The sequence below is a fragment of the Nicotiana attenuata genome, unplaced genomic scaffold (assembly GCF_001879085.1).
Source record: "Nicotiana attenuata strain UT unplaced genomic scaffold, NIATTr2, whole genome shotgun sequence".
NCBI classification, from domain to species: Eukaryota; Viridiplantae; Streptophyta; class Magnoliopsida; order Solanales; family Solanaceae; genus Nicotiana; species Nicotiana attenuata.
Window position 1 is genome coordinate 594,352 of NW_017670338.1, and position 13,389 is coordinate 607,740.

The following is a 13,389-nucleotide window of genomic DNA, read 5'->3' on the forward strand; positions in this document are numbered from 1 at the left end:
TAACGGATTACATTTATATTATTTAGATAGTAAATATTAAAGTGATTCAAAAGTTTGACCAATGTTGACCTAATAACCAATCAACTTTGGTCGGTTATTTTTCAAGAAATAAAATATACCGAACAAAGTTGGCCGGTAAATGCTTCCCCTGCATTAACCGACCAACTTTGGTCGGTAATCTTAAATATAAATTCTTTAAATTTTATTAAACATTTTAAATAGTAATAATTATTAAAATTTAAAAAGTTGGGTCCACATTACCGATCAAAGTTGGTCGGTAATCAAAAAGTTGCTTTGACTAAGTAAGTCTGACCAGCTCGGTCAACTTTTTAACCAATTTACCGACCAACTTTGGTCGGTATGTAATTTTAAAAAAATGTAAAATATCTTTTTGTAGTTTCTGTCCATGTTGAACGGTTTTTTGGTCGTTTTTTTTGACCGACCAACGTTGATCGGTATGGCTTGATCGTTTTTAGCGGATTTCTAGTAGTGAGCTTTTAAAAATTTATTGAGATCAAAGACGTAATAAACAAATTATAAATGGGCAACTATATCTGGCACTAGAGCTGGGCATAATTTGGTAAATACCGAATTACCGTACCGAAACCAAAAATTTTGGTATTTGGTATACGGTATTTTGGTATTTGGTATGGTATTTGGTTTAAGTTTTTTAAAATATTGGTATTAGGTATGGTATTTTAAAATAAAATACTGAAATACTGATACCATACCGAAATAGATATTATATTACACAAAACACATATTATCAATTATAACATAAATATAAAAAATCTAAAATTTTACTTTCCTTTATTCTCAAAGTTCATCAATTAACTCTAAACAAGTAACAAGACATTTCTAGTGATCAAATATTCTTTTATGTACAATTTTCTCTATTTTGGTTGATATTTGCTAGTTTTGGACAAAATTTTTGTCAACAAACATTTTCAGTTTGTATTTTTGAGTACTTTAATTAGGAATATTAGAGTGTATGACTCTATGCACTAGTTAGCATTCAAACTTAATAAACCGAAGTTACTGAACCGAATAAACCGATACCGAAAGGAGAAAAACCGAACCATACCGAATTTAATTAGGTACAGTATTGGTATAGGATTTTAAGAAACCGAATACCGAACCGAAATGTCTAAATACCGTACCCTATAGACCGACGAACACCCCTATCTGGCACTAACTAAAAATACAAATAAGTGAGTAAGAGGGTGTTTGGCTAAGCTTATAAGCTGGTCAAACTTGCTTATAAGCACTTTTTGGGTTATCTACGCGTTTGGTAAAATTAAAAGTGCTTATAAGTCAAGTGCTTATAAGCCAAAAATAAGCCAAAAGCCATAAGTTGGTCTCCCCCAACTTATCAAATTTCAGCTTATAAGCAGTTTAAGTTTGACCAAAATATTTACTATTCTATCCCTAAAATACTTTTTTTTAAAACAAAACTCTTCGTATACCCGGTTCTTTAGCTACACATTATTAATTTCAGCACTTTTATCCAAACACGTAACTGCTTATTTTTTAAATCAGCTTCAGCACTTAAAAGTACTTTTTAACACCTAATGCTTATCAGCTACTCTAAATCAGCTAAGCCAAACGGGCTCTAAGTTGCAGTTGTTTACCAGATTCTTGAGCAAGTGACGCATTAGAAGACAATCTAAAGATTTTTATGCCGTCCAAAATGAAACTCATAAAAAATTCTGATTTCATTGATTTTTATTTTATCTTTTTGTAATTCTTTCTTGTATGAATCAACAAAGAAAAGTTTGGGAAATGGACGCCGTTAAGTGAATGAACTTCAGCAGAAAAGTCCGTCACCGTCAAATTAGCTTTCTAGTTCTGTCAAGATAACGGCACTCGCCCTGAACGCCGTCATTCTTCATTTTCTCCGAAGCAGTAAAGTCTACCTTAAACGCGTCGACAAAGTTCAATTGTTGTCCTTTTGGAAAGCTCCAGGCTCCTTTTTACCTGATCCTGCTACTTTCTATGATCTTCTTTCTCTTTTTAGTAATTTAGTCAATAACCCTGTGTAAGGTACTTTCTTTTCTTGATCTTTTGCATTTTACCTTGCTGATTATGAATAAATTTCTAGATTCAAGAACCTCATTGATATCTTCTACTTTCAGACGATCAATTTGATATATTTCCTTTAGAATATCTTTCTTTTGCAATTTAATCCCCCCCCCCCCCCTTTTTTTTTTCTCCAGTAGGGAAAGGAAGCTTGTTTCTTTTTATGGGCTGTTGAATTGGGTAAAATTCAAGATCTTGGACAGACCCTTTTGATTTGTTGGTTAGGTTTTGATCAGTTTGTATGTTAATGTACACGAAAGAATTAAAAATAGTGTAATCTGGTAGTGTATATTAATGGATCAGTATAATAATTCTTCACCTTCATACCCATATAACACTGGTTATGGGTACCCTCCTCATGTTCCACCACCTTCAAATCAACCCTACCCCACTCCCAGTTCTGGTGCATATCCTCCTCCTGGTTCTGGTCCATACTTGTATCCTCATCAGTCCCCTCATTATCCTCCCCCTTACAACACTCAACATTCTGGTCACTACTATAACTATCATCCCTATCCACCAGCTCCAACAGCACCTCCAGCGCCCGCTCGCCACCACTCCAGTTCTTTAGACTATGGTTATCCTCCACCACTACATGGTGTTGCTCCTGCCTATCCACCTCACGCATACCCGCCTCCTGCAACATCTTCTCCTATGCCTGCTCTTGAACAGCAAGGCAGTTTTCAATATGCTGCACCTCAGCATTATCCACATTCCTGGCCAGAAAGGCCTTTGGAGAGCCAACCATCCAAAGTTCACGACTCTCTCCAACGCCAAGATAGTGTTTCATCTGTTAGTAATTCTGGGGCAAGCTATGATCATGGTAGAGATGACTCCTCCACTCGCCCTTCAGCTTATCCACCAATCCATGATCTCTTAGCAAAGGTGAATTTGTCTGAAAATCACCCTTCTGCCCCTGCTTCTCCTCCTGCTCCGGCATCGGCATCATATCACTTGGGGCCAAACCCTGTTTCCTCAAACTACAATGCTCAAGGGACTATCTATGGCCAACCTAATTCCTTTTCAAGTTGGGGATCGGAGTCTCCAAAACCAACCTATCCAACTTCTTGTGCTGAACCACAGAATACTCAGGCTATGCAGGTTGTGCCATTCTCGCCTTCTAAAAAAAACTTAAAAGTTTTGCTCTTACACGGTAATCTGGATATTTGGGTGTACGAAGCAAAAAATCTCCCGAACATGGACATGTTCCACAAAACCATTGGGGATATGTTTGGGCAAATGAGTAATAAGATCACAAGTGATCCGTACGTCTCAATTACTGTAGCTGATGCAGTGATTGGCAGGACTTATGTCATAAGCAATAATGAAAATCCCGTGTGGATGCAACATTTTAATGTCCCTGTTGCACACTATGCTGCCGAGGTACAATTTCTTGTCAAGGACGATGATATAGTAGGTTCTCAGCTTATGGGGACAGTGGCTGTCCCACTAGAACAGATATATGGAGGGGGTAAAATAGAGGGGTCCTTTCCGATCCTAAACAGTAGCGGACGACCTTGCAAGGCTGGAGCTGTTTTGAGTATATCAGTCCAATATTATCCAATTGATAAATTAAGTGTTTACCATCATGGAGTTGGTGCTGGTCCTGAGTATTATGGAGTTCCTGGAACCTACTTCCCACTGAGGATGGGTGGAACAGTTACTCTGTATCAAGATGCTCATGTTCCTGATGGAAGCCTACCAAATTTGATGCTTGACTTTGGAATGCAATATGTACATGGAAAGTGCTGGCGTGACATTTGTAATGCCATACGCCAAGCCCGACGGTTGATCTACATTACAGGTTGGTCAGTATGGCACAAAGTCAGACTTGTTAGAGATGATGCTTCTCTTGACAGTTACACTCTAGGGGATCTTTTGAAGTCAAAGTCACAAGAAGGTGTTAGAGTGCTGCTTCTTGTATGGGATGACCCTACATCAAGAAGCATCCTTGGCTATAAGACGGTAAATGACACATATATTTAGTGAACTTCTCATTTGTATGTGCAGAAAATGAATATTCAAGCATCATTTAAAGATTTAAATTAAATTTCAATGTCTTAAGTTGTTATTAGCAGCATACCTCAGATGTAAATTTAATATTTCCCTTTTTATTTTTCCAAATGATCATTTGAAATGTCTGGAGAAAAGATTATGTGACATTGTACACCTATTCTCATGCATGCATCATCTGCACATATTGTGTTGTTTATTCAATTATTGAACACTTCTACCCGGAAATCTAATCGTTAAATCTGTGAAACACCAATATATACATTCATAGACAGTATATTTAATAAAGTAAGTCAGTGACTGGCTTTAAGTTACATAATCTGTGAGTGCCAAGTTAAATTGCAGTCAAGGGCACATTTATCATTTTCAGCCTGGAAAACTAGTGCATCAACTAAGACAACTGAAAGAATCCATGCCTCGTACGTGCAAGATTGCTTATGGTTCTGTTATACTTATGACATATGCATATCTTGATATCCACTTAGTTCTCCGAGATCAACTCATGATGTATTTCTGTTTTAGCATTTCTTCTGCAGAGCAAATACATAGTTGCGCTCTAACCATTTTGTGTTTTCATCTTCTTGTTAGCTGTTTTAGATAATCCCCAAAGGCTTCATGTTAATTTAGTTTTGAATGCTTAATTTTGAACTGCAGGATGGCGTTATGGCAACCCATGATGAAGAGACTCGTAGTTTTTTTAAACATTCTTCTGTAAGAGTGCTGCTTTGTCCTCGAGTGGCAGGGAAGCGTCACAGTTGGGTCAAGCAGAGGGTAAGTTAGATTTTGACGTTTCTTTCTGTAGTTTCTATATGGGATAAGTTATATGACCAGTTATCAAAAAGAGTTACAAGATATCAGCAGCCCTGGAAGAATTCTAAATCTTGGGATTCTGGCCATTTAACATCATTCTGTTTTAATACATATATAATTTTTTATACTTGCAAATAATTTTTGAATTAGCTTCCTTGATCAGTGGAGGGATAACTTCCTTTTGCCATTAGGTTTCTACTGAGCTTTAGTTTCTCCAAGTATCAACCCCCTGTTTGTCTTTTCTATGTGAGGACTATTTAAGTAATGATCCCCGACAAAGCAAAGTTTGTTCAGACATTAAATCTCATTTGACTGCATTGATTTCTGTCTTTCCCGCTATGTTTCCTTGCTGGCATGTCCCGATGCCAATCATTCAAGGTGTGCCCAGAGTCCTTTAACATGTGGGTGAAACAGTCCTGTTAACTTTTTATTGTATTGCATGCCTCTTACCACTATGTCAAAAGATTTGAAAACTTTAGGTCGTTGCCACTAAGGTACATCTGATGATGTCTTCAGTACAAAAAATTTACATTATACTGTTATATTGCTAGACTACTTCATTTGAATTTCCCTTTTTTATTGTACTCCATAGCCTATCTTGTGAGTTTGGTATGCAGGAAGTTGGAGTAATTTATACACATCACCAGAAGACGGTAATAGTGGATGCTGATGCTGGCAATAATCGAAGAAAAATCATAGCATTTGTTGGAGGACTTGATTTATGTGATGGACGATATGATACACCAGAGCATCCTCTCTTTCGAACACTGCAGACAGTGCACTCTGATGACTATCATAACCCTACTTATGCTGTAACTTTTCATCCTTAATATCCTTTTGCTTGTTTTCATCCTTAAATGTCCTTTAGCTTGTTTTCATAGACATTAATTACTGTTGTTAATTTGCTGATTTTCCACCACATAGAGTAGTTATATTAGCAAGTATGAAATTCTTCACAATGATTATTCCCTGATTACTTGCAGTGTCTAACTATTTATGATTTGTCAAATGATATGTAAAACTTGGTTATTCTCAAGCTCTTTAGGATTCTCTTACCCGGACTATCCATAGTACCTTTCTTTTATATCTTTGAGCTTGGCCAACCCCAGCTAGTGTAAAATAATGCCTGTACATTTCTACTATAGTTGGAAACACCATTCTTTTGGTTCTCTTTTATTTTTTGTTTTAATGATAAGTGTGAAACTGAAGCAGTTCAGGTTTACAAACAGCAACTCTCTTCTTCAAAAGCTTAGTAGAATATGAGCTGATATAAATTCTGATAAATGACCAGAGAGCAGGTTATTGTCATTTGTGCTTCCTGCACCGTTCCCATCTAGTTGAGAATCTATTTCCTGATTTCAAAGCGAAAATCATTGTTCCCCTATTTTCATGTCCCCAAATAATATCTGTAAGGAACTACTTTACTTTCTTCTCCAATTTAATTCCAATATTACACAGTTAGTTGATGAGAACCATTACAGGACGTCTTTCAGATCTGACTGTTCGTCCTTCATATTTCGAAATAATGTTGACAATATACATTTGCAACCATCATCTTAATAACCATGTCTAGTTGAAGTACGGTGTAGAATTTGAAACTGGAAGACAAATGTAGATCAATATTGTTAACAAGCTTATACCATTTTCAACCTTTGGAACAAAAGTACATGGTTTGGCTAAAAGAAGAGAATGAACTTTGTCCTCCTACATCTTCCTTAGTTGACATTTAGGTTTCTTGCCTTAATAATTATCCCTAGTCAAGTTACATCATTCAGTATTGTAGCAGGAGAAAAGATTTTACCTATTTATCATGAGTGAACTGTATCAACCTTTTTCATTAGGCTTTACAATCACAATCTTAAAGTAGAAATATACATCTTCAGATGAAAACTTTTGTCATGTGAGTTAGTCTTGTTCCATTTTATCTGACATTATTTTCTTATTAGTCCGTTCCAAAAGAATGAAACAGTTCTATATTTGGAAATAATTTTACTTTAAGCTTCGCATTTTATGCTTAGTGAGAAGCTTCTATAGCCACACAAATGATATGGCATGTTTAAGATCCACAACTTCCAAAACTCTTCATTTCTTAAATTCCGTGCCAAGTCAAACTACATTATATAAGTTGGAGGGAGGAGTAATATTTTGTTGTGTTTCTTTGATATGTCTCTAGGGTCTTGTCATACAATTACCTTTCTCCACCAAGAAGTCAATGTAATTATTTGTGTTGCTTTGATAGTAATCCATCTCATGTACTTAACAGGGGAGTGTAGCTGGTTGTCCTAGAGAACCATGGCATGACCTGCACAGTAAAATTGATGGGCCTGCAGCATATGATGTTCTCTCAAACTTCGAGGAGCGCTGGTTGAAGGCTTCAAAGCCTCATGGCATTAAAAAGTTGAAGACATCGTATGATGATGCTTTGCTCCGAATTGAAAGAATGCCTGAAATTCTTGGTATTTCTGATGCTCCATCTGTGAGCGGCGATGACCCTAACGGTTGGCATGTACAGGTTGTTATTAACATAATATCGATAGATAGAAATTTAATTGGAGTGTTGTATTTGATCTTGTGGTGACATTCTTTTTCAATTATCAACCAGATTTTTCGTTCAATTGATTCAAATTCAGTCAAAGGCTTTCCAAAGGATCCCAAAGAAGCTACAATGAAGGTGCGAAAGAAAGATGCAGGGGCAATGACAGGGAGGAGATCCTTTGTCTGCTCCAAAACATATACTCGTTTACTTATTCCAAGTATATACTAATTTTCGTTTCTTTTCTTTTTCTTGCAGAACCTGGTCTGTGGGAAAAATGTACTTATTGACATGAGCATACACACAGCATATGTGAAGGCCATTCGTGCTGCACAACATTTCATTTACATTGAAAATCAATATTTTATTGGTTCCTCATTCAATTGGAGTCAACATAAAGATATTGGTAAGATGATATTTTCATGCTATGTACAAAGTATTATTGATGTCTCAATACACATTGAGTAAGCAGGTTAATAATTGTAATTTGCTACTTTTTATGGAAAATCTCGTTGGAGTAGACTTACAAAATTTACCGTTCTTGGCCTATTTGCAACTTTGACTGGATACTCCTACTTTGCTGCTAGTGCAACAGCATTTATAGGGTCCCTTTACCATTGATGGATCCAATGTGAAGCTCATTCCTGAATTTGGAGACCAACCAACTGCATATGCAGGATTCTTTGGGAGGGCCAGCTCTCTATGCGGAAGAAACCGGCCCTTAGGCCCACCACAAAGAGGTTTCATGCATATGTTCCACAAGTTCTTCCTGATGTTTCAGAGTTCAGACAGATGGTTATGGACACTAATTCTGATGTGTCTAACTGTCCATATCTGCTAGATCTCTTTTTTTGGCTGTTGAATTAGACTCAGTACAGTATTACGTATGAGTACACCTGCACGAATTACATAGATAACTTATGTCCTTGGGGTTTGACATAACCACTAACCAGCTCTAATTTATGGTTAATTATCATCTTCTTCCTAATCCTTATGTATGCTTGTTTTCTTTATTTTTAGAGGCGGGGAAGGGGTGGGATAAGGGAGTTCTGGAAGTGACAAAAACTTGTTATACTTATGAGGTCAGATCAGATAGATGAACGTGTTTCCATATCTAAGTCAAAGATAAGGATTTAACTTAGCATTTTAAGCATAACTGTAAAAGACGGAGAAGTGCATATACTCTGGAAAGGAAACTTGAAAAGGCATTCTTCTACAGATGAAAGAAACTGATTTTTTTTAATCATAGCCGTAGGTCATGTTCCTTTTTTTTTTGTGTGTGTCTGGGGGGGGGGGGGTGTCCTTAGCCGTAAGGCATGCTCCCAAGGTCTTTTTAATACAACATTGTGGTACTTCTAATCCTGTTAATTATTTTACATTTTTAACCTTTCATTTATTTATGAAAAAATTTAAAGAGAGTGACGGTATTCACTCGTCCAATGCTAATGCTGCATCTTTATTTGGCTAAATGATTTTATCTTTTAACAGTTCTACATATCTTGGAAAGTAATAAAGCTATTCTTCTGGTTGTCAAAGCAATTCAGATAACTGAGTTTTCTGTGTGCTGCAGGTGCAAATAATCTGATTCCAATGGAAATTGCACTAAAAATAGCCGAAAAAATCAGAGCACATGAGAGGTTTGCAGTATACATTGTCCTCCCAATGTGGCCAGAGGGTAATCCAACTGGGGCTGCTACACAGAGAATTCTTTATTGGCAGGTAGAGCACATGAGAGGTTTGCGGCATACTAAGTATGCTAACATATCTTTCTAAGCTGATTGAAGTGTTTTGTGAAGGACGAACTGTGTACCAGCTGAATTATCAAATAATCAACTGTCTTCTAATTGTTAAAAGTTATTAAGTTGTGCAAGTGAAACCTTAGGTCTTCCACTTTGGTTTGCAGAACAAGACAATGCAAATGATGTATGAGACTATTTACAAGGCTTTAGAGGAGGTTGGTCTTGAGGATGCATACTCTCCAGAAGATTATTTGAATTTCTACTGTCTTGGTAACCGTGAGGCTGGTAATGTTGGGGGAACTGGGAGTCCCGGCACTGCAAACACTCCTCAGGTACTTGCATTGACCTCCATTCTCCTTCTCCAATAGAATATGAAGACTTGCAACTTTTGATTTTTGTCACTTTCCTGTTCCTGGAAGTTTCTCTTTATTTTCATTTTATTAAATTTATTTTTCTTCTACCAATTGCTTCGCTGTAAGATTGTTGCCTTTTTTTAGTGGAGAGGCTTTGTTTGAAACACAAACAAATAGCAATAGGTGGTCATTTCTTCTTTTAAGTTTCCTCCTTTTGTTTGTTGTAAAACTGTCTGGCTTCCTGTTCTGTGCACTGCACATTATTGATCAGTTACAGAGTTAATGGTTTGAATATGTTGTTGCAGGCATTCAGTCGAAAAAACTGCAGATTCATGATTTACGTTCATTCTAAGGGGATGGTTGTGGATGATGAGTATGTGATATTGGGATCTGCAAACATCAACCAGCGCTCCCTGGAGGGCACTAGAGACACAGAGATAGCAATGGGAGCATATCAACCTCATCATACATGGGCAAGAAAACAGTCAAGACCCTTTGGACAGGTGATTAGCAAATTTGATATATGTGCTGAATAATTTGGTTACATTATCAATCCGGAAGAAATCTTGACTTAAAAATCATAAGGTACTTATTAGGTGTCCATGCTCACACTTAGCAGATATTGTAGATAGAAATGAACCAAAATACGCACTCTCAAAGAAAGAAGAGGATGTGCAACAACGCTTGCTTTTGTGCCTTGTTGTCAATCAGTCTACTAACTAGTATCAAACAATCAATTAACTATACTTTGAATCTAGTGGAAAGAGAGAAATGCAAGGTGCTTTGAAAATAGTAGCAGCTCTACAGAGAGAATTAAGATGAACTGTGTAGTATCCTTATATTTCTGGTGTAAAGAAAACCTTATAGAGGACGCTGATCTTTACTAGATTTTTTGGAATCTCTGTAGTTAGTCTTAGCAAGTAATCCTTGTAAGATGAACAAGTTTTTGTGCTTAGATATTTCGTAAATATGGTGTCCGCATTTCCTACTGATGAATATACTGTTACCTATTTCAAAAAAAAAAAACAAAAAAAAAACTTCGAATCTAAAATAATTCGGGTCGGTAATATGAATCCTCTTATCAGCTATGCTCTATTTGGGACTTTTCAATATAGTTACCCATTAATTTGTCTTTTCATACAAATTAGATATTCTAAAAACTAAAGGTTTTTTATATCTCACAAATATCGCTAAATTGATAAAAAAATCTCACACTGAGAATATTTTTGGCAAACACGAGATATAATGTAAGTGTAATGACATGAATTAAGCCTTCATGCCAACTAATTGGTATTACCCCATTGGTCATTTGCTTCCATTGTATTTTGTTCTTAACTAACCGCATGATTCCAAGAGATTGGACGTATTGTGAAACAAGTTCCTTCCATGTGATTTTAGGACCTTTTTCCAATCATTGTAATAGTGGTTGTTATTTTGTCTTCTTTGTAAGACGAAAGGTAATAATGAAATTTAGCAGCAGCACCAGAAAAAGAAATCATTATGGTACTGCACGAGCCTGTGCATTTGGAGATCTAAGGCATAACAAAACCATCTAAGTATCCTGGACAACCTACCAACCATTAAGAATGTATAAATCAGGAGGAGGGGGGGGGGGGGGGGTAGTATTGTTGAATTCTTCTATATTTTCTTTCAACACTTGCTCCTGAGCAGGTAGGCTTAATAAGGCACTTGCCTTGTTGGCAGCTAAGATATTACATATATAGTTGGGCTTTCCTTCACTCAGAAAGTCTTTACCCCCTATTAGAGTAAGATATGCTCTTGAAACCAGATTCGTCGTTCTCAAGCGACTTTCTCTTGTGATACTCTCTGTGTTTGTTACTTGCATCCTGTGTCGGATGTGAGCATTTAATTTTGTCTAGTCTTATAGCTCATCCATTTTAAGATCCTCATTTCTACGGCACTCATCTAGTCCGTAACTGTATGTAAAATTTGTTTTTTACTTTGTTAGGTTCTTTCTATCGCATAGCACTCCTACAGCATTTTCCCCTTTCACCTATTCTATTTGATTATGTGCTACATATTAATCTAATATGTCATTCTCTTGAAGATATTGAGCTTAAATATCTGAATCTGTATTCATGAACCACAATCTCGTCTAATCTCACTTTTGACTCTGTTGTTTTGTGCCTTTGTAGAACAAGACTATTTTAGGACAACCAACTGTTGAAGCTCCTTTAAAGATTTTGATCATGAGTTTTTTAACTTCATTCACCAATTGTGTAATTCTTGTATAAAATATTTCTTTTCTATTCTCGCTCAGTCTCCTTATATAGTGCAAAGGTTATGTTGCTAATTAAATAATCTAGTTTTCTGTACAATGCTCATGTTTGCTGCCCAATATCAAACTGAAACCAAAACATATAACTTCTAGTGATTCTTTACGCGAGCTTTGGGACATTTCTTTTGCTTTGCTTTTAACAAGTGGAATAAAACTTAAGCCGCTCCATCTCTCCTACATTTTCTTATTTTGCGTTTGACCTTGAGTTAGTTTTTGTTTTACTGTAATATTTATGCTCCAGAAAACGTAATTACATACTACTAGGAGTATTTGCAAGATAACGTCTCTGTGTTTCCCTATTTTGATCAAAATACCTCAAGGCGGATTATAAGCATATAAGCAGCGGTTGCACTTGCATTCAGAGTCTCTGACCTAGGTTATATAGATGTATATAGGAAACTTAAAGAATATATATATATATATATATATATATATATATATATATATATATATATATATATATATATGTGTGTGTGTGTGTGTGTGTGTGTGTACTTACAAATATTTTATATGTGTGTGTCTTCTTCTGCAGATATTTGGATATAGAATGTCTCTGTGGGCTGAGCATCTTGGAGTTGTTGAGGACTGCTTCACACAGCCGGAGTCGTTAGAATGTGTAAGACGGGTCAGGTCCATGGGTGAATTTAACTGGAAGCAATTTGCAGCTGATGAAGTAACAGAAATGAGAGGGCACCTCTTAAAATACCCTGTTGAAGTTGATCGCAAAGGTAAGGTGAAGAATCTTCCTGGATGTCCAAATTTCCCAGATGTTGGTGGAAACATAATAGGATCCTTCGTTGCAATTCAAGAAAACCTTACCATTTGATTTCTCCTTTTTTCCTGCATATCATTGGTAGAGACTTTAATTTGAACCCTGAAGAAATTATACAGCCTTGATTAGTATCTAAAGCAGTTTTCCATTGATTCATACGGTTAACAATTAGCCAGAGGAAGAGGGTGATAATGTTGAGTATAGTAGAAAATTGTACAGTTGCTATTTCCGGTTTAATTTTTATGATTTTGAAAGTCTGTAACAAGCTAGCAACAATTTGTGAATTTTAGCATAGATTGTACTATTCATTTTGAGGATACAAGTGTGTTAATCTTACTAACGGCTTCTATCTTTAGGTCGGACTATGGTGGTTTAAGGTTTTACTTTATATTTCAAATTAATGTCCAAATGATGTTGATGTACGTATTGTTCTTGAAAAATTACGAGAGTGAGAAATGTGCAATTGAACAGCAGTAGTTTGGAAATCACTTGACATTGTGATTCAAATTGAAGCTAGGTTGTTTGAATGATAATTCATATGAAAGAAAAACTATATGGATGGAATTGTTTCTGCTTCTTTAACTATATATGTGCTTGAACTCCATATTACTGGAACTTCTTGGTTACTTTTTTAAGTTATTTCTCCTGCTCCTTTACTAGTTGTGTTAGGTTTTAGAGAATCTAGACTAGGTACCAATGATATATAGATGAAGAATCGCAGCCTGAAATGTAAGACCTTATGGATGCTGAAAATTATCTGAATTATCTGAAATGTAAGACATAGTATTATG

The 13,389-nt window shown here is 36.1% G+C and overlaps 1 protein-coding gene across 1 annotated transcript; it reads left to right on the top strand.

Annotated features, from left to right (window-relative positions):
• The first annotated feature begins 1,860 nt into the window (after nt 1-1,860).
• LOC109238075 (phospholipase D gamma 1-like) lies at nt 1,861-13,086 on the top strand. Its single transcript, XM_019404508.1, has 10 exons — nt 1,861-4,044; nt 4,747-4,863; nt 5,520-5,714; nt 7,166-7,414; nt 7,505-7,573; nt 7,694-7,841; nt 9,006-9,154; nt 9,339-9,506; nt 9,833-10,030; nt 12,359-13,086. The coding sequence occupies exons 1-10, from the start codon at nt 2,374-2,376 to the stop codon at nt 12,650-12,652; spliced, it is 3,258 nt and encodes a 1,085-aa protein (XP_019260053.1). The 5' UTR covers nt 1,861-2,373; the 3' UTR covers nt 12,653-13,086.
• Nucleotides 13,087-13,389: the final 303 nt, after the last annotated feature.